Here is a 25,456-nt window from a genome sequence, read left to right as displayed (position 1 = left end):
CACTTTATAACCTGTATTGAAGTTATCTGTATAAGGGCTTTATCTCCCTACAAAGTTTTTTTTTTGTTTGTTTGTTTTTTAGTGAGGCAATTGGGGTTAAGTGACTTGCCCAGGGTCACACAGTTAAGTGTCTGAGACCGGATTTGAACTCAGGTACTCCTGACTCCAGGGCCGGTGCTCTATCCACTGCTCCATCTAGCTGCCCCTCCCTACTAAGTTTTAAACTCTATGAAGACAGGGATCTAATCATTTTTAAATTGAAAACAACATCAAGAATGGAATAAAATGGAAAATATTATATAAATGAGAACACTGTCTTGAATATGCACTCAATAAAAATTTGTGAAATGACTCAAGTGGAAAGTGAGTATTATGCTATATAAAAGAATTTAAATATTTTCATTGTAGTCATCATTAAATACAATGAATATGAAATATAATACATAAAAGTACATTTAATTGAAGAAAGACACATTCTTTCAAAGATTCAAAGGTCATTTCCAGGACAGTTGTTCTGAGAAAGGAAATATGTAGAATACCATGATTACTAAGGAGTATCTTTGGAGAAGTCAACAAATCTATTTTCAAAACTTTTTTTTTCCCCAAAATGATAAAATCAAAAGAGGCAGTGTGATGTAATGGAAAGGGTATTGGACTTAAGAGTTAATTTCTGGCTTCAAATTCATGCTTAGGCAGTTGTTAGCAGCAGAAAGCCAATTAGACTCTGTACCTCAGTTTCCTCATCTGTAAAAGGAGGGTTTGGGGACTGATGACCTCTAAGGATCCTTTCTACTCTAGGACTATGATATGATAAGATAAGGTGAAAGTAACATGGGTTTTTTTTCCGTTAGTCTTTGATCTATATTTTTCTATCACTTATGTCATATGGTACAAAGCAGCCATAAAACATTTAAATTGCTACATATACATTTTTGGTACAAAAATTCCATAAAAGTAAATACATGGCATGGTAGAAAATGTCAAGACTATTTTTTGTGTGCTGACATTTTGAAGAATTTATACTTTTCTGTGGATACATGTGTGTGTATTTCTAAATGGAAAGAAAGTGGCTACCAAAGCCCTTTAAACACAATCTGAAAAGACCTAAATTTGATTTCATTGCCATAGTATGGTAAAGAGCACTGGTTCTTAATATGGAGTCCATGGATTTCAAAAAGACTGTAAACTTAGATGGGAAAAGTATATTTTTATTTCTGCTAACTTCTAACTGAAAGTTAAAATTTCCTTCAGTTATTAAAAGGTATTATTCTGAAAAGGGGTTTGTTGACTTCTCCATACTATCACTGGGGTCCATGACACAATAAAGGCTAAAAGCTTCTGGTAGAGAGGGATATTCATAGTACTTAGAGTCTGGTGACTCATGCTCCCTTAGTCTTGATTTTTTCATCTCTCATGCTGCCTGCAACAGAGTTTTTAAAATTCAATTTACAAACCATAAAAGCTATGTAAGTATGAGTTATATTTTTGGGGGATAGGGGGAGTGCCAATAAGCTAGACAACTCTCAGCCATGGGAAAATTATACAGTCTGGAATATATAGTTTGATGTGTTTTGAGCCTTTGAAAACCCCTAACCACACTGGAATCTGAGGTTCGGAAAAGGGACCTGACAATTAGTAAGCATCGAATGGAGGATTAAAACTCGGGGCGGCTAGGTGGCACAGTGGATAAAGCACTGGCCCTGGATTCAGGAGTACCTGAGTTCAAATCTGGCCTCAGACACTTGACATTTACTAGCTAGTCTATTCCATCCAGGCTCAAGACTTCAACCTCATGGCAGCTACAGCTGGTGCCTATACATCTCCTCTCACTCACTGGACCTCACATCTCCTTGCAGTTTCCAGACCAGGCCTTCCCCACTTCCCCCTCCTACCCCACCCCCTGTGATTTCTTTGAACCCACTCAGCTTGAAGCAGTTACAGAAGAATGTTCACCCCTTTTCCTTATATAAAGAAAAGTGGGGAATGTTATGGGCTTGGGGTACCTCAGAAGTTTTCTGGGGAATTCAAGGAACCTTCTCCTTGAAACTAAACCATAGGACAGACACACCTAAAAAGATAAGCAGCAGGGATCTGTACTGAGATAACTCCAGGACCACCACCCTTCATTCCAGTCTCCCCCACCCCTTGAGGAGATAATCCTATCAGGCATGGCTGCTGCCAAAGTGGCAGGAAAGGACAGAACAATAGCCCCTCACCAGGCTGCTTCCAACCCCTGACCCAATAAGAGAACTTTCCACAGTCAGATGATCACCCCATCGGACCACCTCTATAAAAGTATCTGCCTGTCTCCTACTCAAGGAGAAAGGTAACTAAGAGAGCCATGCCTCTGTGCAATGCCTTCTCCCCATGGGAAGAAGTCCAAGGACTTCTCTCTTGGTTTCCTTACCCTAGCACCTAAATAAACTATAAAATTCTGCCTCAAATACTTATTAGATGTGTGAGCTTGGTTTGCCTTAGTTTCTTCATTTGTAAAATGACAAGGTTGAACTTACTGACTCATCATGCCTTTCTACTCAAAATCTATGAAAATATGGAGATAATTTTCTAGTAGAGTAGAATAAGGATCTATCCTTGGCACGATAGGGTCATTATTATTTATTATTTGACTTGAGCAAAGACATAGGTGGGGTGTTTGTCAAAAATATAGATGAAATAAAACTTAGTGGGGAAAAAGCCATCACTGACACTGATATAGTGTCACTGACATTGATATAGTTCAGATAGGGAAGAATACTAGATAGAATTTTATAAAATAAAAAATAATACTCACGGAATGTCTTACACATTAGTCCCCCAGAATCAATGTAAAAAGTAGGAGATAGAAGAGTCATAACTATATAATAGAATTTGTCTGAAAAAGAGCTAGGGGTTTTAGTGGATTGCAAATTTAATATGAGTAAATAGCATAACATGACAATTTTTAAAAACTAGGGAGATCTTTGGCGTCGTTAAAACAAATCTAATATCCAGAAGGAAAGAGGGTATAAGCCCACTGTATTCTTCTATTTTCAAGCATGAGATTTATTTTTCAGTTGCAGGTGCCATATTTCAAAAAGTAGAGCAGTTACAAATGACCACATCAGGGATGTTGAAGGATCAGGAGATTATGTTATATGAGACTTAATTGGAGAAACAGGAATTTTTTTCCCTAGAAAAGAGATGACAGCTCAAGTGCTTGAAGGACTATCCCAAGGAAGAGAGATTAAAATTATTCTGCTTGACTAGAGGGAGTAGAAGTATGAAATAATCTGAAATAGAAGATAGTGAACTAATAGCTAGCATTTATAAAGCTTTAAATTTTGTAAAGTGTTTTAAAAATCTTATGTCATTTTATCCTAACAACACTATGAGGTAGGTGATAATATTATCCCTATTTTACAGATGAAGGAACTGAAGTAGACAAAATTTAAGTGGCTTGCCCAGGGGTCACACATCAAGTAAGTAAGTATGTGGCATAAGCCAAAGTTGAAATCAAGTCTCCTGACTACAGCTTCAAAACTCTAACCATTATGCAGCCTACATACCTCTAGTGAAAGTGGCAAGAAGCTAATGAAGGCATCATTTAAGGAAGAGCATCCAAATAATAACAACTGTTCCAAATTGGAATGTGCTACCATGGAAAATTTAGAGCTACCCAGGACTGAAATTATCTAAGTGAAGACTAGATAATCACTTGTTTGAGGTGCTATAAGCTGGTAGCTTGAAACTTAAATATAAATGGATACAATTCAAACTCAAATATAATTAAACTGTATATAAGGATCCTTGATTTAATGACTTAGAAAACACATTATATTATCTATGCCCCATTGTATCTTTATTTGTTTTGCTAAAAATTTCCATATTACATTTTTTTCAGGGCAATTTGGGTTAAGTGACTTGCCCAGGGTCACACAGGTAGCAAGTGTCAAGTGTCTGAGGTCAAATTTGAACTCAGGTCCTCCTGAATCCAGGGCTGGTGCTTTATCTACTGTGCCACCTACCTGCCCCTTCCCTACTACATTTTTTTTTTTTGCAGGGCAATGGGGGTTAAGTGACTTGCCCAGGGTCACACAGCTGGTAAGTGTCAAGTGTCTGAGGCCGGATTTGAACTCAGGTACTCCTGAATCCAGGGCCGGTGCTTCATCCACTGCGCCACCCAGCCGCCCCCCCCTCCCTACTACATTTTAATCTGGTTCAGGTCATACATTGGAGTGTTGGGGGTCATTGCCATCCACCTGTATTGTTTTTTGACACCACTCCGGTAAGGGGTTTCCTGTTAAAGTGTGGGTTGGACCAAGAAGTAATGTGCTATAGTGGAAAAAATACTGATCTGGAATTAGATGACCCCAGTTTTAATGACACATATTGCTTGTGTTACCTTGGACAAACTATATGGCTTTGAATATCTTATCATTTAAATGAATAAATTGGAATATTTCATTCCTGTTATCTTTCTAGCTCTAAAACTATGCATCTATGGCCAGATGACCTCAAGAGTCTCTGTCTGTCTCAGTGCTCATATTTTGTCACAAGTAGTTTAGTGTATCTTTGAATTTCAACTGAGTGACTGACAGTTTTATACATATTATTTTGTGTAAAGCATGGAGAAATGTGGATTGCTGGGTTCAGGCCTGGTTAATTGCTTCAGGTCCCCAAAATGTTGATTAATGTATTAATGCCATCCCAAGGGAAAACCTCTAGTAGACTGCTCTTGGGCTTTGTCCATTGCTCTGTTCTGTCTGAAATTTTTATCAATGACTTCATTGAAGGCAAAGATGATATTCTTTTTAAATTTTCAGAGAAACATGGCTAACATACTAAATGGCAGAATTGGGGTCCAAAAAGACCTTGACAGTTACAGAGAATCAGCACACATGGATGGGTTCTCATTTGCATCATAGATTTCATTATAATATCACTACACAAAACCTACCTCTCTTTCAAACTTCCTTATTATTTTTGAGAGCACCATGATCCTTTAACAATATTGATGCCATCTTTGTATCCTTAATCTCCTTCACTCTACGTTTCCAATCAATTAGAAAATTTTGTCAATTCTACCTTAATTTTTCACATCTGTGCTCTTCTATCCATTCAGGTAGACACCACACCTATTTCAGACCCTTATTATTTTTTTCCCTGGATTATTGAATTGGTCTGCCTGCATCAGGTCTCTATTTTCTCCAATCTAACCTCCACAAATATGTCAAAATGTATTTCTTAAAGGTCAAGTCTAATCATATTACTAATCCATAACTCAATTCACTCCATGGGCTCCAAATTGACTCTAAATTGAATAAAGAGATATAGAAGCTGAAAGAAACTTAATTTCATTCACTGTTAAAAAGATAATGGAGTTTTTTTTAGAATTATAGTATTAGCAGCATATTTAGTAGTAAGCATGGTCTGGCTAATTCCAGAAAAGGAAACACCCTTGAACTTTTCACAGTTTAGATCTAGGTTAAAATTGTTAGTCAGAAATAGCACTTTTTTTTTTTCTTTTTCATTACTCTCCTTCCAGAAGGTTTACAATCCTGTGATGATTTATTTGTTCATTTGGTTTTTGCCACAGCAATGCCTGATGATTGACTTATTAAGGCTTAGAATGGAAGGAGAAGAATAAAGGGCATCTGTGCAGGTAGAGAAAATACTTCCACTAATGACATCACACAATATTGAAGAAATAAAGAACCATTACATCAATATTAACATTTATAATAATTAAGAGTGCTATTGCTGTTCAGTCATTTCCAACTCTTTGTGACCCCATTTGGAGTTTTCTTGGCAAAGAAACTGGAGTGGTTTACCATTTCTTTCTCTAGCTCATATTACAAAGGAGGAACTGAGGAAAACAGGGCTAAGTAACATCCCCAGGGTCACACAGTAAGAATCTGAGGCCAGATTTGAACTGAGGAAGGTAAGTCTTCCTGACTTCAGGCCCAGCACTCTACCACACTGCACAACTTAGCTACCCCTTTTATAGACAATTTAAAACTATATTAATCTTCACTCTTTAACAATTATTCTTAGTATATTAAACTTAATAAAATGAAATATTAATTCCCTCATCACCATTTAGTCAATCAACAAGCATTTATTAAGTGCCTACTGTATACAGAGCACTGTGCTAAATGCTAGGGATTAAAATTCAGAATGAAAATGGTCCTTGACCTCAAAGGATTGATATTATAAAAACAATATATCCATATATACAAAATATATACAAAGTAAGTTAAATGTGATTTTTAAGGGGGAGCAGGGAGATGTTACAATTTGAGAGTATTTATTATGAATTCATTCATTTTTACCATCACAAGTTGGGAGTGGATGACTCCACCAATGGTTTTTTTCACATAGAAGAGGTTCTTCATGGCTTAATCTATATCCTGGATCACAACTAAATGACACAGTGGAACCTATGGAGAAATCATGACCATAACGCCGTCCATGTACTGGTATGCCAGGATCCAAACAGGAATATGTGTTAACTGTAACACCTAGAAAATAAACAAAATATATATTCATATCAATGCATATGGAGGAAAGGTACTATGATCTGCTCATGTGATACTGCTATTGATTCTTTTCACATTAGTTCCCATTACATTCAAGTAATATATTATATTAGGAAGTCCAAAAAAATCCCAAAGCAAAGGCATGAGATTAACTTTGAGAGTAATTCAACTGAACCAATGTTTATGAACTGCTTACTATATGTAAGACACTGTGTTAAGCACTGAGGAAACAAAGAAAAAAAAGAAAATTAATCCCTACCCTCTATCAGCTTAATTTCTAGTGTTGGGATACATAAAAACAGATAAGTAAATTATTTAAATTATTTTATTAATTTTTTGGGGGGGAGGCAATTGGGGTTAAGTGACTTGCCCAGGGTCACACAGCTAGTAAGTGTTAAGTGTCTGAGGCCATATTTGAACTCAGGTACTCCTGACTCCAGGGCCGGTGCTCTATCCACTGCGCCACCTAGATGCCCCTAAATACATTAAAATTTGAGAATGGAGAGAGCATTAAGGATGAGAAAACCTCCAAATTTCCTCATGCTGCAATATCTTCCTTCTGCATGTTATTCTGTCTCTTCAATGTCTAACGAATCCCTGTTTTGCTGAACTTCGAGTGCTGACTGTCCTTTTTTCTGATCTATTGAATAGAATTTTATTTTCCAAAATATATGTAAAAACAAATTTTAACATCGATTTTTATAGAGCAGAATTTTAATTTTTTTTTTGTTCATGTGCCCTTTGGGAAGCCTGTTGAAGCATATTAACCCCTTCTCAGAAAAAAATGAACAAAATAAAATATACCTACCCCAAAGCAAACCAATTATATTGAAATACTATTATCAAAATATATTTTTAAAAATGTTCACAGACACCAAGGTTAAGAATTCCTTTATACAGCCTTTCTATTTCTCTTATGTCCTATAGTCTCTTTGTCCAATCCCAAAATGACCCATGTCCTAATCTAGCCATGATATTTTTGCTTGTTCTGGGAGCAAGTTGTCTACAGCTCCTATCTCTCAGCATCCAGGTATTAGGTACTTATGCACACTAATGAGCCATACCCGCCTTCACTCAAGTGCTAAAAATTCTCTCCTCACACTCACACCCAGGTTTAACTATTGACACTGACAAGAGGTTTCAGAAGGCCTTTCCTTGGTTCTTGGCCTTTGTGAGCAGAATGAGGAGCAATAGATGAAAACTGCGTTGTCCAGTGTAGGCTTTTCCTCATTAGTGCTATGCCAAAGTACAATGAGTCAATTCAAAAGTTAGCAAGATCCTTTTTTTTTTTTTAGTGAGGCAATGGGGGTTAAGTGACTTGCCCAGGGTCACACAGCTAGTAAGTCTCAAGTGTCTGAGGCCGGATTTGAACTCAGGTACTCCTGACTCCAGGGCCAGTGCTCTATCCACTGTGCCACCTAGCTGCCCCCAAGATCCTTTTTATTAGAGGTTTTTGAGCCAAGGCTAGATGACTACATGTCATTACACATTGTACTAGATGGTTTTCTTTCCCACTCTTATGCATGGGAAATATGAATATAAGATAGGGTGGGGTCTATGTGTTTACAATTTATATTAAGTCAAATATGTCATCATATCCCTCTGAAAAATACTGTTATACACATAGTATAATCTATATTTACATACATATATTCAAAGCTACATAGAAATAGAATGTGGTTTTAAGGAAAAATAAGAAATTTCTTATTTTTGATCAACACGGGCCTGTAATCTTCAAAGTTGAATTCCTCTCATTTTATTTGAGCTCCATGGCTTATTTGTTCAGGTAGGTTTGTTCTATGACAGGTTATTAATGTATTTAGATTATTTTTAAATGTTAGTCATTTTCTGTCATTTTTAGAGAATACTAATGGTGCATATTTTAAATAGAAATATTACTTTTTCATGTGAATGAAAGTAAAACATAAAAGGATGTTTCATAAGGTTGACTGAACTTTAAAAAGTAAATCAAAAAATGTGTAAGACATTGTTCATTACTTCACTGCTTAGTCTGAAGTTGCCTTCTAGCTCTCTATTATCTGATTTTTTGAACTATACACAATATAAATATATGAAAGCTTTTAAATTATATTTTGATACTATGTCATTTCTTGTTATTTTCTACCACTTGTAATAAACATTAGCTACAGCCTGGAAGGAAATGTGTATACGTAGGAGAATTCAATAGAGGACATCTTGTAAGCCAACACCATTTTGACATTAAAGAATACACAAGTGTTTGTGAATAAAATTCCATTAAATTTACAATGATGGAATAGTAACATTGAATGCAAAGCAAAAGGAATGTGTACAACGAAGCCAGCATTTAGTGGAGTACTTACTTTCATAATGAATCTTGAATCCATTATTAGAACGACTGTTGTCTGTTGTAAATAGAAGGTAGATGAAATTGCTGCTACTAAACAGAAACTGGGGGACTTGAGTACCATTGTAAGATCCAAGTAGAGGTGATAGAAGATTTGGCCCATCATGAACTTCCAAAACATCATAGTTTAGTTCAGTCTGAAATCTAAGATACAAAAGACTTACATATGAACATACATCTAATGGGAAAAGAACATATATATAATGTTAACTTCTATTTTTTAATCTTTCTAATTTAAAATTCTAACATGTTATATCATATATATATACATACATATCTATGTATTTATTTACTTATCTATCTGTTTTAAATTTACCTAATTTATTTTTAAGTTTATGTCAATAATGTCAAAAGTAGTTTTCATATACAGTGTTATAATATGTTTTTAAACTGTGTATGTATTTCTTCTCTTTGGTAAACATTTTTCTGTCACTAGCTCTAATGCCATGTCCTGTAGAAGGTCTTTATTGTACTCAAACCCCATTCCTTATTCCCCAGTCTTCCTTTCTAAGGTCTATTTACTCTTTATCTATCTTGTTCATACCTATTTCCTTACATTTTACATTTTCATTAGAATGTCAATTCCTGGAAGATAAGTATTGTTTTTGTCTTTCTTTGTATCACTAGAACTTCAAACCGTGCCCAGTATTTAATAAATAATTCTTAACTATTGTTAAACTAGTATTGATTATTCTTGGAGTTTACATGGACATTTCTCATCTTCCAAGCAGTTCTCTTAAATTATCATATTTCCTTTTTAATCAACCTTTTATCATGAGATATGGAAATTATATTTTTCCCTGATTAGGAAATCCCATTAGAACAACTAAATGTATGTAATAAATATATTATAAGATAATTGATTTTAAGACCATATCCCATTTTTTAAAACTTCTAAACATTAGAAATAAGAATTTCTTTTCCTTAATAGGTTCCATTATTGAATTATTATCATTAGACATGTTATTCCCTCAACCAACACCTACACACTCTCAGAAAATACCACATTCTGAGTCTGATTCACAGATTTTTAATGTGAAAAACAATCCAAGTTGAATCATTTAACCAATTTCATACATGAAATAAGTTTTCAAGTTGTCAGTTTTCCATGTATTGAGAATTTTGGGACTAAGGGAAAGATTAGAGTAGAACATATTGTAAAGGTTGAACTTCTGTCTCAAATTGTAACCAATTACTAGTTTGAAAGAAATTCCATTTACAAAATTTTGACCCTTCAATGGCATCAACATATCTTTACTAAGTCCAAATGTACCTCCCAAATATCTCACTACTTCATTGTAATAATTATTAATAAGCATATTATAGGCATCCAATTGTCCTCCATATATAAGTGGTTTTCAAGGAATCTTTACTATCATTTTTACCTAACATTTTCAAATAACAACAGTGGGCTAAAACAAGTTAGCCATTTTATTCCTTCAAAATTAATAAAAGAAACAAAATGATGTTAAAACTTTGGCTTAATTATAATTAATGGGAAGCAATCATTAATGCAGCATGAGTTTTTACAATTAAACATATCATTTAAAGTCATTTAAAATAATTAATTATAATATTAACTTGTATGTGTGTCAAAGTATTCTAACATAATTCTATATGGTTGCCCACTTTAAAAAAATACAATTTCATAAATTTAGTTTACTCCTATTTTCGCTAGCAAAGCAACCAGCTGTTTCCTAAATGAAACTTTGGGTTTAGGAAAATACAATAGGACCACAGGGATATCCACAGGAAGACACTTAATCTTTGAAATAAATGTGTTATTGGTTTCCATGAATTATGGATTTCTGTTATCCCATTTACTTGGTTTGCCAGTCTATTTGTGGTATTAAAAATTAAGTTCCATCCTGAAACATCCTATCTCAAATAAACAACTAGCTAAAATCAGACTAATGCTGAATGTATGAAAAAGGAGCCAGGAATTAATTTGCATTGAAACATGGAGAGAATTTATATTGGAGAGTGTATGGAACTTAATTAGTAATAGGAAGGTTTTGTTTGTTTTGTGAGAGTACATCTTTATAAAGAAAATATCTATGGAAAAGAACTAGACTCAAAGAGAATAACAAGGAAACTCAGGGAGAGTCAGAAAACAAATTGATTACAAAGCTATGATAAGAAGTGGCATAGAAAGAGAAGGAAGAAATACAGGATGCCTCATGATAACCTTTACACATTTCTTATTCATAGCCATAGTCTAAAGATTACATTACATTGTGTATTGCTGTTTTCTGATAAAAAAGAAAACACCATGCCATCTTGTAATAAAATTAGTTTAAAAAACATTTTCCATTGTGTTTTCAAATTTAGTCCTGCCTCTTTAAAAATCATGAGAAAAGAAAGGCCCTTGATTTAATAACATGAGAGGATATTCGGATTAAGTCTATCATGGCACCCAAGTAGAAGTCACCAGTTAGAAGATAAGAAGAAATAATAATAGATTTTCCCAAGGGGCCAATAGCATACTTTGGGGAAGAGATTAAGAAGTTTTGAGGCAGGAAATAAAATGGAAAGTTTTGAGAATTTTTCTTTATGGTTTCTGAAGGAAGAACAAAAGAAAAAAGAAAAAACCCAGGCCATCCAAAAGAGAGGAAGCTATGTAAGAAAGAATACTGCTAACATACTGTACCCTTAGTAGCATTTTCTACAACTATACATGACTTGAATAAAATTAACCTGATAAAATTAACCTGATGCAAGATAGCAATCTGTTCTTAAAGATGCATATCTGTTTTAGAGAGACTACAACTCTGGTGTATTGAGAAAGAAGAGTAGGACAAAGGAGAATCACACCTATGGCTGTATTTTCCTGAACCCATTGAGACTAATAATGAGTCAGTCAATAAGTATTTATTGAACACCTACAATGTACCAGTCACTGGGCAAAGAATTAAGGATATAAAGAAAAGCAAAAGATAGTCTTTGCTTTCAAGGAGCTCACACTCGCAAGGGGACACAACTTACAAACAACTATGTACAAACAATCTATGTACAGGATAAAAAGGAAAAAAATCAATAGAAAGATCGGGAGAATGAGAAGAGTATAAAGAGTCAGCAAAGAAAGACTGTTACTAAATGAGTAACCTGACAGTTTCAGAGAGAAAGAACTGTGGTTTTTAAGTAATAAGGAAGACACAAAAAAGAAATAAGATTCAATGAAGGATAAAATTCTTTGTTTATGGAAAGTGGTCTTATATACTTTAAAATGGTCAGACCAGATTGTTATAGTCATTTCTGAGTGCTATATTTTAAGAGCAATATGTATAATTGGAACAAGTCAAGAGGAGGGGTAACCGGGTCATATGGTGAATAATTGAAGAAAAAGGAGATGTTCAGTATGGAGACAAAGAGAGATGATTATTTTAAAGTCTTAGGAGGATTTTCATAAGGAAGAGAAAATAAATTCGTTATTTTTTATTTTTTGCTTCTATTTGTGTTTTTGTTTTTGTCCTTCATTCTCTAAGAGGACCATGACATCAGGATGATGTTTTAATTTGCAGTTAATTGGTTTTAAGTGAGGCAGGGCTGTGCAAAGTCACCGACCTCAATCTCTCCCCCAGAGCCATCTGGGTTCAGTGGCAAGATATATATCAGAATGGTTGGAGATGGCCCCAGATTGGGGCATTGGGGTTGTGACTTGTGCAGGGTCAAACAGCTAGTAAGTATCTAATGTGAAACTTGAACTCAGGTTCTCTCAACTTCATGGCCAGTGCTCTATCCACTGTGCAACCTAGGTGCTCCTGCTTCTATGTATATATCTAAGGTGAATACATAGAATATTTTATATAATTTTAAACCAAAATTCAATGGGAAATTATTAGTTACAGCTTGTGTTTATAGAGCAGTTTAGAGTTTTGAAAGTGCTTTCTTTAAAACAACCCTGTGAAAGAGTAATATAGGTATTATTCCAATTTTACAAGTGAGGAAACTGAGGTTCGGGGATATACAATCAAGGGCAAGAACAAAATTTTTAGCAAAAAGTTGGTCAAAGGTCCGTACATAATAAGGGTAGGGGGACCTCAATGAAATGTAAAGTATCCTAGTAGTTTCATGTTAAGACTGTGTTATTTCAAACCTTTGGAGCCAGCTAGGTGGCTCAGTGGATGAAATGCTGCACCTGGGATCAGGAAGATCTGAGTTCAAATCCAGCTTCAGACACTTATGAGCTATGTTACCCTAGTCAAGTGACTTAATTTCAATTTGCCTTAATCTACTGGAGAAGAAATGGCAAACTACTCAAATCTTTTGCCAAGAAAATCCCACAGACAGTATCAGTATGATATGGTTCACAGAGTCATGAAGAGTCTGACAGTACTGAAGGACTGAACAACAATAACTTTAAATCTGCCAGCTTAAGGATTCAGGAAACAAATGGCAGAAGAAATGAGAGGAGAATGCTGTATCTTAGAAATTTATACACTTATACAAAATTCATGCAAAAAAGTTTAAAATTATATTTGTAATTTGCCTACCACTGGGTCTGACATACAGGCTTAATTGATTCTTATTCCCTCCCTTAATAAATGTTTATTCCCTCCTATTCCTGTTCCTAATGGAGAGAGATCCCCAAGAAGAACTCCAAGGCTGAAGTATCAAGGAGACTCAAGGTAAGAGAGCTTGAAAATATACCCAAAATGAACTAAGAATGAATCCAGACACATAATCTGGGGCAGTAATAGAACTTAGTTTTAACCTGAGCATGTACAAAACTCTGCAACTTAAACAATAGCCAAAGTGGGATATCTTGGCATTTAGGGAAGGGCAAGTTAAAAAAAAATGTGTCATGATATAGAAGGAGAATGGTAGGTGGCTTAATTTATATGAATTATCCTATCTGTGCTTAGACTTGGATCAAAGTCTTTTCTACTACAGCTTTAATGGTGGCTACATGAGTCCAGTAAAGTATTCACATAAATTCATGTTCTTATAAAAAATTATCTCTGGCTCCAGATAATCATGAATTACTGCTAGAAGTAACAATAATAGGTAATAAATATTTATTTTAATTAATTGAATTAGACTGAGCATTAACACTGCACTGTCACTGTGGTACTATGAAGAATACTTAGCATTAAGATCAAAAGAAGAAAGAGAACTTTCATGAAAAAGAGGATATATATTACAAGTATCCAGGAGCCCAGAAAAGGAATCACTTTCCTTCTCCTGAATTGCTTTCTTTAATCACCAATGAAGGAGTTTATCTTCTAAGTACCTTCTCTAAGAATCACTTTTCATGTTGATTTTAGCTCCTATTCTTACTCAAAGATTTTGTGACTACATTGAGCAGAGGTGAAGAAACTATCAAAGCATAAAAAAGCCAAACAGTATATTATATATGTATATGAAAATACAAATACGTATATATGTCTGTACACCACTAGATTCTGACATTTCAAATTTCATAAAAATTACCTAATCTCTGATCTATTATATGGGATCATAGGTTCATAGATTGGGGACTGGAAGGGACCTTGGAGGAAATCAAGTCAAAACCCCTCATTTTAGGAAAGATGAAACACACACCGATATTTTAAGTAAGATGGCACAATTAACACAGCTAGTGAGTATCTAAGGTGGAATTTGAGTCTAGGTTTGTCTACCTAAGCCTAATGCCCTATCCATCAAGCCAATAGATTAAAAACTATCATGAATATAATCAGAAGCATTCTGCTACTACATTTGGGATTTTTACATAAAATATTATTCTTATTGTAGAGAAATTAGACTGTAAGGTTCATCTATTACTTTGTAAAATACAAAGACTGATTGAACAAAGCAAAGAAGTATCTTTTGAAAATAATGTCAAAAATTATAAAAAAATATGTCATTTATTTAAAAAATGTCATTTCAGTACAATAATCATCCTTTACATGGCCTATAAGCAAGAATATTATCACCTTAACATGTTACTGCAAAACAAAATATTTCATGAGGAGATTTCTTTCTGATTTATTTGTTTGTCTATATGGGAGGATTCTGGGTGATGTTCTTAAAGATAGTTAAAATAGGTTGTTAGTTTGTATGAACCTCCCCATCATACCAGATGGCTAAGCTGACTGGAGAATAAGGAAGACATCTGTCAAGTTAAAAACAAGACTGTTAGGGGATATGATTTAGAATAACTTTCTTGACCTATGGAGGATTGAACTCCTCTGCTATTTTCCATAATCACAGTATGCAATTCATCCATGCTTTTTTGAAGGGCAGCTAAGTTCAGGTATTTGGGTAGAATGTATGTATCTGAAACTAAAGGATAGTGTTGATTTGAATGTATTTACAACACCTTTGCCTCGTGGAAGTCAGCAGAGCAGAATTCACGCACCTTTCAAAAAATAGGACAACTAAACTCATTAAACCAAAGGTCACAGATGCATAACTCAATAGTGTATATTTCTATAAAGTATAAAGGTCATACGTGTATATCTCAGTTTTACTGCTGCAACATTTAACAGAAAATTAACTTAAAATATAAAGTCAGAAAAATGAAAGCTATTCAATTATAAATTGCAATCATATTATGACTTATAATTTGAAATTATTTAGAAAATATCGACTATTTTTATAGACATAACTTTTAAAAAAGAAGAAAAGTATTTGTCAAGACCTTTCAAATGTAATTTTGATAGAGTGTCCGGGTTCAGCTTCAATCACCCACTCACAATTCAAGGAGTCTTTGTAATACCCTGGCCATCCTGGAGAAAGGATCACTCCACTGGGAGAGGAAAAATGTCCACCACATGGAGCTGAAAATCAAATAATTGACAAAAATAAGAATAATACTTTTTAAAGGATGTTAATAGTAATTGTCAATAATATTATACACGTGGATATTTAAAAGACCTACTTTTGAATTATCCAATGTTAATAAATGCTTTTCTTCTAAACATGTAGTGAATTATTTGTGATATTAAATTGGCTTATTCCCTACAAGTAGTCACATACTTCTTAGAATATTACTTACACTCATTAGGTCAATTCAGGTTATCAATATGCTCAAGTCTCAAAATAATATACTTTACCAATTTCCCCTCCACACATCTACAGTACCACCATTTCTTCAGTCTGGAAAGGATCATTGTATTTAGATCTGGGAGGGACTTACAGATTACCTATATTGATTCTCTCATGTTATAGATAAGGCCCAAGGAAGAGGTAAAGTGGTCACAGATATCATGGTGTAATAGAAAAGATGTGTTGTAGGAGTAAGAAGATTTATTTTCAAATATAGACTATGGTATCTATTGCCTTGTGACCTAGAATAAAAAAGTTCTATGTTCCTCTTTAGAAATGAAGCAGCTGGACTAAGAGGATCTGTAAGTTTCCTCTGTAACTTTGGAGTCTATGGTCCTATAAGTAGCAGAAGTGAATTTCAAACCTAAGTCCTCTTACTTGAAATACAATGCTTTTCTTCATGACACTAAAATTTTAACTTAACAGACATTTGTCACATGCCTATTCTTTGTTGAGCTCCATGGCAATTGTTGGGCAAGATACAAAATTCAGATAAAACAGTCATTTCCTTCAAGAAAACTGTAGTCTAATAGGGGAATATGACCTTGATTGAATGGGGAAAAATATTAAGTGCCTACTATGTATCTTCTGCATTCAGTCACCAAGTTTTGATAATTTTTTTTTTATTGTCTTTCTTGGATTTTTCAGTTCCCATTTCCAGAGTTACTAAAACAGTACTTATAGGGGATCTTGATGAAGTCATTTAACCTGTAGATCACTGAACCAATCTAAACTTTCTAACATTTCTTAGTGTCCCAATTCACTTGCCATAATAATCTATTAATATAATTTTCACCATTTCATTCCTAGGTTTCAGAACCTAAACTGATTCTTTATTAGTTGTTATTAATTCTTTCGCCTTTCATATCCAATTTAAACTTCTCAACACATCACTCAAAAGTTTCCACCAATTTGTACCTATATTTGCTTTTATAAATAATAAACTCAAAGGTACACTTAAAAGATGAGTTCTTAAACTTTTTTGTGATATGTACCCATTCGGTAATCTGGTGAAGAATATGGAACCCTTTCCACAAAAATGCTCTTAAATATACAAAATAGAACACACAAGATTACAAAGGAAACTAACTGTCTTGGGGGGAAGGGGAAAAAATTTTCCCCATTCAAATTCATGTACTTCCTGAAATCTATCTGTAGAACCCTTGGGGCTCCCTAGATCCCACGTGGAGAGCCCCTGTTTTAAAGATTTAATCTCATATAAACCTTCATTTTGTATTTGAGGAAATGGAATCCCAGAAATGTTAAGGAAATGATTTATTCAATTAATTAGTGGCAGTCAGAATGAAAACCAAGGACTTTTCATTCCTAGTCTAGTTCTCTTTCTAACCACTCCATGCTATATCTCTCTAACTTAACCTTTCATATGCCCACAATAAAATCAATAAGCATTTATTAAGCACCTGCCGTATGCCAAGTACTCTGGTAAGTTCTAGGGATACAAAAGCAAAAACAGCAAAAACAAACCAAAAAGAAAAAAAGAAAAAAAATTTGACATCTCTGCAGCATCACAATCTGCTCATAATCAAAACTGGCTTGTTACAAAGTCTCTCTATATCTCCAAAAAATTTGAATTCTCTGATCTTGAAATATGGATCTTTCCCAGCAAGTTGTTTTTATTGCATTTTTCAAGTATTATCTCAACATTCTCCTTGTCTTGAAACCTTTCCCACTAGGATTAACCCCACACCAATATCAATCACTTTTTATTCTCAGTCCTTTAGACACTTAGTTATTGGTCTGGACTATGTTAAAACACTCTGTAAGTTTTCACAGGTTGCTTCATCTATCGTTATATTTTCTCCATAGAGAGACTGTAAGGTTCCTGATGAAATCTACTGTTACTTATTTCCCACACTGTGGGCATAGTGGAAATTGTGATGAACTTGGAATCAGGAAGACTTTCCTTGGATCATTTATAAAAGGAATTCTTAACCTGGAAGCCAGGGAACCATAATAGGTCCATAAATATGTTTCAGGGATTCTATGAACTTGGATTGGAAAAATATGTCTTTATTTTCACTAATCTCAAACTGAAATTAAGCATTTCATCCAATTATGAATGTAAGTAATAGGCATTATTTTAAGAAGGCATATACAGGCTTCATCAAACTAAGGAAGATATTCATGCCACAGGCAAAGATTAAGTATACCTCAACTAGTCCAACACCCTCATTTCACAGATGAGGGAACCAAGACCTATAGATGTTAAGTCATGTGGCTAAGGTCACCAAAGTATTAGCAGAATCAAGTTTTAAACGCAGAGTATCTTCCTCAAAAGCCAGTGTTCATTTTATTGTACTATTCCTACCTTTCAGATCACATCTTTTACAGGCTATATTATAGAACCACATTCCATATAGCATAAACAAGAATTAAATGATGGAAATAGGGACTGCATTCTTCTTAAGCCCCTGAACCCTTGAGCTGGTGATATTATCCAGTCAGGCCTTCCCCAAACAAACCCTTGCTGCTAGAAAACAAGAGGCACTGAGGGAGAATCCTAAAGCACTGTCAGATTAGAAGGGACTACTTTGGCTAGCTCACTGTTAACAGGGGGCCACAAACTATATTCATGTGAAGAATAGAAGAAGAGAAGTCTTTAATCTTTGTTTCTGATCAGGGAAGTCTTAAAATGAGCATGAATTATGCAGAAGTAGAGGAAGATTTATACTAGTGAATACTAAACTACAAATCTTTTCAAAGCAAACATAATAGTAAGAATTACTTGAAGGATGCATGTATGTGTATGGAAGGGGACAGATTGTGTGGCTACTACATAAAACAGAACTCATCTTGAGGCCTAAAAAAGTTCAAGAAGTTTCCACAGGTGCTTAATTCATAAGAAGTAAATTGTAGTAAAAACATGTAGAGAATATGTCTCCAAAAAGAACATAAGGGAAAACTATGAGCATTTTTATGTAAAAACAAAATAAAATATGAATGATAATTAAATTGAGAATGTCTCAATTTTAGAACCAGGAAGTGTGGATTTTTTAAAATCAATTTTGGGGAAAATGAGGAAATGGAAATTAGTTATATTGTATTTGCATAACTATATATTCTTATATTTTATTAAACTGAATAGGAGAAATTTGGCACCATAGTATTTAGAGACATCAAGAACTTGGGCTATAACTGTAGCTGAAATATATAAGGCACCTGGAATAAAACATTGTATGTATATAGATATGTATGTATACATACACAAATATCCACATATATATGTCTATACACATGCACATACATATATATATATGTAGATATATTAATAACTTTCACAAAAGAGAACTTGAACTAGGTCCTTCAAATCCTGGTCTCAAGCAACTAGATTATATAGGTACTTGAAACTGATTTCGCTTTGTCCTGAAGGATATGTGATTTTCCATATTATTCTTAAACAACAACAACAAAGAGGAGAAAAAAAACTAATTTGTGATTTTTCTGATGTAGGAATAGATAAAAAGCTGTTATGTTATCAAAATGTTTTTAAAAATTGTCAGTTGAATTTTTTAAGAATTCAGAGATGCAAACAGAATGAACATAATATCTGATATTACTAGTTTCCTAAAATACAGCAAAATTTCCCAAATTGAAAAAAAAAGTTTATAGAATACTAATGTTAATAGAATCCCAGGTCACTATGTAACTACCAATGATGTAGCTTTATGCCTTAGCCAATACATAACTCTCCCTTAAATTTTTAGATGTTTGGGCTCCAGATAGAGACAGAAGCAGTTGACCTAGAATAAGCTTCAGAGGACCACCATAAAACTTTGGTAGCATACTACCAGGAATTTCTAAATGTTACATCATTTACTTGCTTATGATATACAATTTCTTCTCACCAGGAAGAAATACAGAAAAAAAAAAACAATGTGGCAAGGACATGAATGAGGGAAACAGTGGTCTATAAAGTCAACTTATATATCAAGTAAACCTGCCAGGTTCTTCTGGTAGGTAGTTATGTTTGTTGTTTAGTCATTTCAGCTAGTTGTGTCCAACTCTTTGTAACTCCATTTGGGGTTTTCTTGGCAAAGATACTGGAGTGGTTTGCCATTTCCTTCTCCAGCTCACTTTAGAGATGAGGAAACTAAGGTAAACAGGGTAAGTGACTTGCCCAGGGTCACACAGCTAGAAAGTATCTGAAGGCAGATTTGGACTCAGGAAGGTAAGTCTTGCTGCCTGCAAGCCTGACTCTCTTCAGGCTACCACCTAGCCAATGACAATTAGAAGACAGAGCTGATTGTGGTGATGTTTCCAATCCTGTTTCCTATTTTGATCTTGACATTGAAAATGTTTGTTAGCACATCTCTACCACAAAGACATTTATGTATATCTGCCCATGGAAAACATAGAAAAGAGCCCGAAATGAGAATGGAGAACTAGAAATTTAGACTTTACCAGAAGTGGTAAAGAAATTGCTTTAGATCTTAACACATACTTCAATGTTAGTGAACACTTATAACCTACATGCTGAGTGAGTGAATTTTTCAAAGCTACAATGATAAGGGAAGCAATACTGGAGACAACAAATGAATGGGAGTAATATATGTTAGAGAGGGTTTTATTTTTCCTTCTAGGGAATAATCCATCCCTTTAAGCATAAATTCTATTTTTAGAAACTAAGAAATGTACAAAGTGTGGGAGATACTGGAAGGTATGAACTCTACATGTGCAGTTTGCATGAATTGGTACAATTCAAGCTTCAATCACTGCTTAGTCAGTTGACACAGCTATATCAACTGCTACTAGTGGTAATCCTAGGGAGAAAAAACAAACATTGTACACAAGTGCCACTTATATGCATGTTGAGGGGGTAGGGGAGAACAAATGCTTCAAATATATTTATTATTATACATACATGAACTAGCCAGAGCAGCACATAGCTAAACAATTCATTCTTTAATTCATTAATTCAACATACATTTTTAAGAGTTCAATTCATGTAAATTACTGGCCAAAATTCCTTTGCTTCTCACTATATATCTGTCTCCCTTCTTCCTGCTTTCATACTCATTTGGTGGTGGGCAAGGCTACTTTGAACTGATTCTTCCATAAGCAACAAAACTGGTGTGACATTTGAAATTTAGCTGGGGTTTCTAATATATTGTGACTTAGAAATTAGAGGCTATAGCATAAGTTTGGGGGCATTATACATTTATTAAAGCATATTAAATATTAGTAAAGAGAGAGTACATGGCTCCAAAAGTTCAGAAGCCCTTCATACCTGGGATAGAGGGGAGAGAGAATGGGCAACATCCCTTCCTCCTTCCGCATCCCAGGCCAAGAGAGCACATGAGAGTGTAAGCTCCCTGGGGTCCAGAGGAGAGGAGCCCCTTACACACTGCTCCAAGCTAATTGGCTAGCATCATTCAAATCTATTGGTTTATTGGACTTGAGGGTGGTCCATGAGCAGTGGTAAGTGTGGTTTTAATCTCTATTTTCTCTATTCACAATCCAAGGTCCAACTTGACCGACTCTGGGCTGGTCTTAAAAGTTCAGGCAGTTACACCCTTGAGTAGGGAGGTCTCTGGGATCCCCAAAACCCATTACTTTCTCACACCAGGGATATGTGTAGAATAGGACAAACAACATACAATAAAATTGGTAATAATGAAGTGACTTTTCCTGAATAACTAAAGCATCTGTGACAAATAAACTGTCCTCCTTGGTATCATTTAAAGAAACAGTAAAAATTCAAATTCAACAGCTTCCTCCTTTAGTGGAAAAGCTAAAGAATTATCTGTAAAATAATAGTGAATAGTGTGATTTCCCTCTGGTGACAGACCTTTATAAAGCCCTTAATAAAAGGGAGGCTGATTGTTCCCATAGATTTTTCTTCATGTAGATACAGACAAAAAGAAAAGGTGTCTTCTGGTATGAAAAGATGACATGAAAAGAGCATGATATTATTTATGTACCATAGCATTTATATACTATAGCTTTATTTGGCATTTTGTTCCTGGCAGAACAGTTTGTAATCATCCCCAAAATTACTCTAAATAAGCAACACATATAAGTCATTCTCTCTTCTCCAATACAAATATTTCTACACGTGCACCACACTCACATGCTTATAGTTTATTTTCTGTCATTTGGGCTTCTAATCCTTTAATTTTTTACTGAAGTAAAAAAGAGAGAACATCTCCAAGTTAATTTGTACTTACTATCTCACACCTCAATCTTCAGTTAAAGTTACAAACTAACATAATTTAAAAAATAAGGGGTCTTTACCTGGAGTCTATGAAACATTCACATATATATATTTCAATGGGGTCCCTGAAATTGGATGGTGGAAATATTACTTCTTTATTCTGACTGACTTCTAAATGAAGCAGTATTTTCTTCCATTATTAAAAAAAGCATTATTCTGAGAATGGCTCCACAGATTTCCCAGATTTCCAAAGAAGTGTGTGATACAAAAGAGGGGGGCATTAAAAAAAAACTGGTATGAAAGAAACAAAGTGAACATGAATCCCCCAGAATGATGAGGAAGTTGTTTAGTATGTCTTCAGGATTCTCCCCAAATGTCCTGGATCATTTAACTACTTGACTGCCTGTACATGGAAGGAATAGGAGTGAGGGATGTACTATAATTAGTTTGGCTGGCAAGGGAGGGGGAAATGGGGATATTAGAAAGAATATTGCTTAAATCTTCCTGCTTCAACAACCATGCCATTTCCTAGGATTGAGATACAGACCAGTGGCAGAACTATGAACTCTGTAAATTGATACTCAAATTCAAATATGATACTTCCTTCCATTAGTTCAATTTATAAAGGGTTAATTGGACGAAAATACTATATTGTCTCCTAATAGGCAGATATTTCTGCATGCAGCTAGAAACTCAGTATTGTGGAGTTTATTTTTGAAGTCCCCAGATTCCCTTGATCTTTTTGTTGCCCCTCAATGATATCCTTTCTCCTCTACTCCCTCCCATCCTCTAGTGTGCTCTATAACTTGATGCTCTCACCACCTTCATCCTGTCAAAATCTATTCTCAGACACTTTAATTACATTGAGAAACAAAAGACAAATAACAAACAAATTAATGTGTTAACCCTCTCAGGGGAATTTGCATTTCAGCAGAGAATCTAAAAAGATTCATCTCTAATGGGCAAATTTCAGATAAACAAATAGATGAGGGAAATTTGTCTTCACTTAGAGAAATTCACATCTTCTTGTTCTTTAAAATCACACTATGCCTGATCACACACCTGTCTACTTCACTAGTGTATATAGCTAGTTCCAATAGCAATGTAGAAGTGTGAAATATGAATCTCTGTCCTCTTTCTCTTTTCCTTCCCAATTTTCTGAACTACAACCCCTCTCTAGCCCTAGTATGTTTCTCTTCCTATACTACAGCTCATATGAATCTTTCTTTTACATCCTATCTTCCATTAAAACAATGAGCATTTATTATGTGCTATGTTTCATAAATCATAAATGTATATAATGAATTTTTTAATCTTAATGATGTATACAAATAATTACTATAATTATATTTATCATTATTATTATAACTCAGATGCCTCAGCAACATTCTTCATGACTATGCCTGGGAACCATAAACTCTGATAAGTCTTAATAAGCTTGAGCAGCTTTTAGTATAGAGCCAACAACTAGCTGTATATTTAGTTATTGTGGAAGGAGATACCCAAGTAAATATGTATCACTACATTGACTGAAGGATAATTAATTCTCTAGCCACAATTGTCAAAACCCAACTTCTAAAGGGTTGAAAGAGCTGTACTCTGCTGTGCGCAGGAAATATTCATCTTCATGCTTAACATATTGAAGAGATGTTCTTTTCCCCAGAATAATAAGATTTAGGGACCTTAATGTTCACTGATGCCATCTATTCATTTATAAATAAGGAAACCAAGGCTGGAAAATGTTAAGTGACTTTCTCAATATCATGATAGTTCATATCTATGTAGCCTTTAAGATCTGCAAAGCATTTTCCATAAATTATCTTACTTGACCCTCAGAACCCTTTGAGTCAAATACTATTGCTATCTTTACTTCACAGACAAGGAAACTAAAGAACAGAGAGGGTTACATGACCTGCTTATTATAACAAGGCTAGAAAGTATCAAGGTAGGATTTGAACCTTGGTTTTTATAATTCCAAGTCTAGTATTGTATCAACTCTGAAGGTCATATCCCTGTGTAGAAGAGCTAGCATTACAACCCAAGACTCTTGACTCCAAATTATGTATTTTTTCAAACATAGCGCACTTTCTTCCTGTTCTGTTCTTCAGTATCTACTGCTCAAATACCTCATATTCTGTGACCTCTGCTTTTTTATACCCTTCGTGCCTGTCAGGCAACACAATGTCTATCAACTACATTAGGAATTGTGATTTTGCACATAATAACTACTTGAGGGGAACTTTTCCCTATAACTTGTAACAGGTGTTCATGTGAGATAGGACTTTCAAAAGATAAATTTTCCCTTAAGAGGGAAATTAATTCTGAAGCCTTCAAATAAGTTTCATGAGGATTATTTACTATGTCTATTTATGTTTATTCATCATTAGACTTCCTGAATGCTTATTATCTATTTCAAAATAAAGTTAAGTATATAATATTCACCCCAATTACCTTATCTTACAAGGTATTTTCAAATTTATCAGGTAGAGGTGGGAAAAGAAACATAGCAAGTTTACAACATCTCCCTAATTTCTCACTGGCTGACATTGTTTTGTGAAATTTTCTTTTTCCCCCTGCAGACACTGAAGTAGTAGAAGGTATATGACTTCTAATCCTCTGATCAGTTCTGAGAAAAGTAGAAGTTAAGAACTGTCTGAATATTTCTGTCGTTAATGACTAAAGATGCTACCTTTTACTTTAGTGCACTGGCAGAAATCTGCTCATCTAAAATCTGATGAACTCAGAAACATACTGTCCTCTAGATTAAGAAAAAGGAAGAGGGGGCAGCTAGGTGGTGCAGTGGATAAAGCACCGGCCCTGGATTCAGGAGAACCTGAGTTCAAACCTGGCCTTAGACACTTGACACTTACTAGCTGGGTGACCCTGGGCAAGTCACTTAATCCTCATTGCCCCACAAAAAGAAAGAAAGGAAGAAAGGAAGGAAGGAAGGAAGGAAGGAAGGAAGGAAGGAAGGAAGGAAGGAAGGAAGGAAGGAAGGAAGGAAGGAAGGAAGGAAGGAAAGGAAAAGAGAAGAGAAGAAAAGAAAAGAAAAGAAAAGAAAAGAAAAGAAAAGAAAAGAAAAGAAAAGAAAAGAAAAGAAAAGAAAAGAAAAGAAAAGAAAAGAAAAGAAAAGAAAAGAAAAGAAAAGAAAAGAGAAAAGGAAGAAAATGGGAGGAAAACACCTGTGTAAAATAACTTTTTTTTGGAACCTTAAATAATAGAGACCAGTCCTGGCACACTGAACAAATTCAACCAAAAGGCAAGACTTCTTTGGGAGTTAGCATTATTAATTAGGACCAAATCACTATATTTCAACAAGGCAGGAGGACAAGAATAACAACAACA

The 25,456-nt window shown here is 34.6% G+C and overlaps 1 protein-coding gene across 1 annotated transcript in view; it reads right to left on the bottom strand.

Moving 5' to 3' along the window:
- CSMD3 (CUB and Sushi multiple domains 3) overlaps positions 1-25,456 on the bottom strand; it is a 1,584,452-nt gene that overhangs the window by 511,044 nt on the left and 1,047,952 nt on the right. Inside the window, 3 exon segments of the mRNA XM_043974157.1 lie at positions 6,312-6,500; positions 8,861-9,048; positions 15,530-15,668. Coding sequence (XP_043830092.1) covers positions 6,312-6,500; positions 8,861-9,048; positions 15,530-15,668 — 516 coding nt within the window.

This window comes from Dromiciops gliroides, chromosome 1 (assembly GCF_019393635.1).
Source record: "Dromiciops gliroides isolate mDroGli1 chromosome 1, mDroGli1.pri, whole genome shotgun sequence".
In the NCBI taxonomy this organism is placed as follows: Eukaryota; Metazoa; Chordata; class Mammalia; order Microbiotheria; family Microbiotheriidae; genus Dromiciops; species Dromiciops gliroides.
This window is presented reverse-complemented; position numbering and strand designations above follow the sequence as displayed.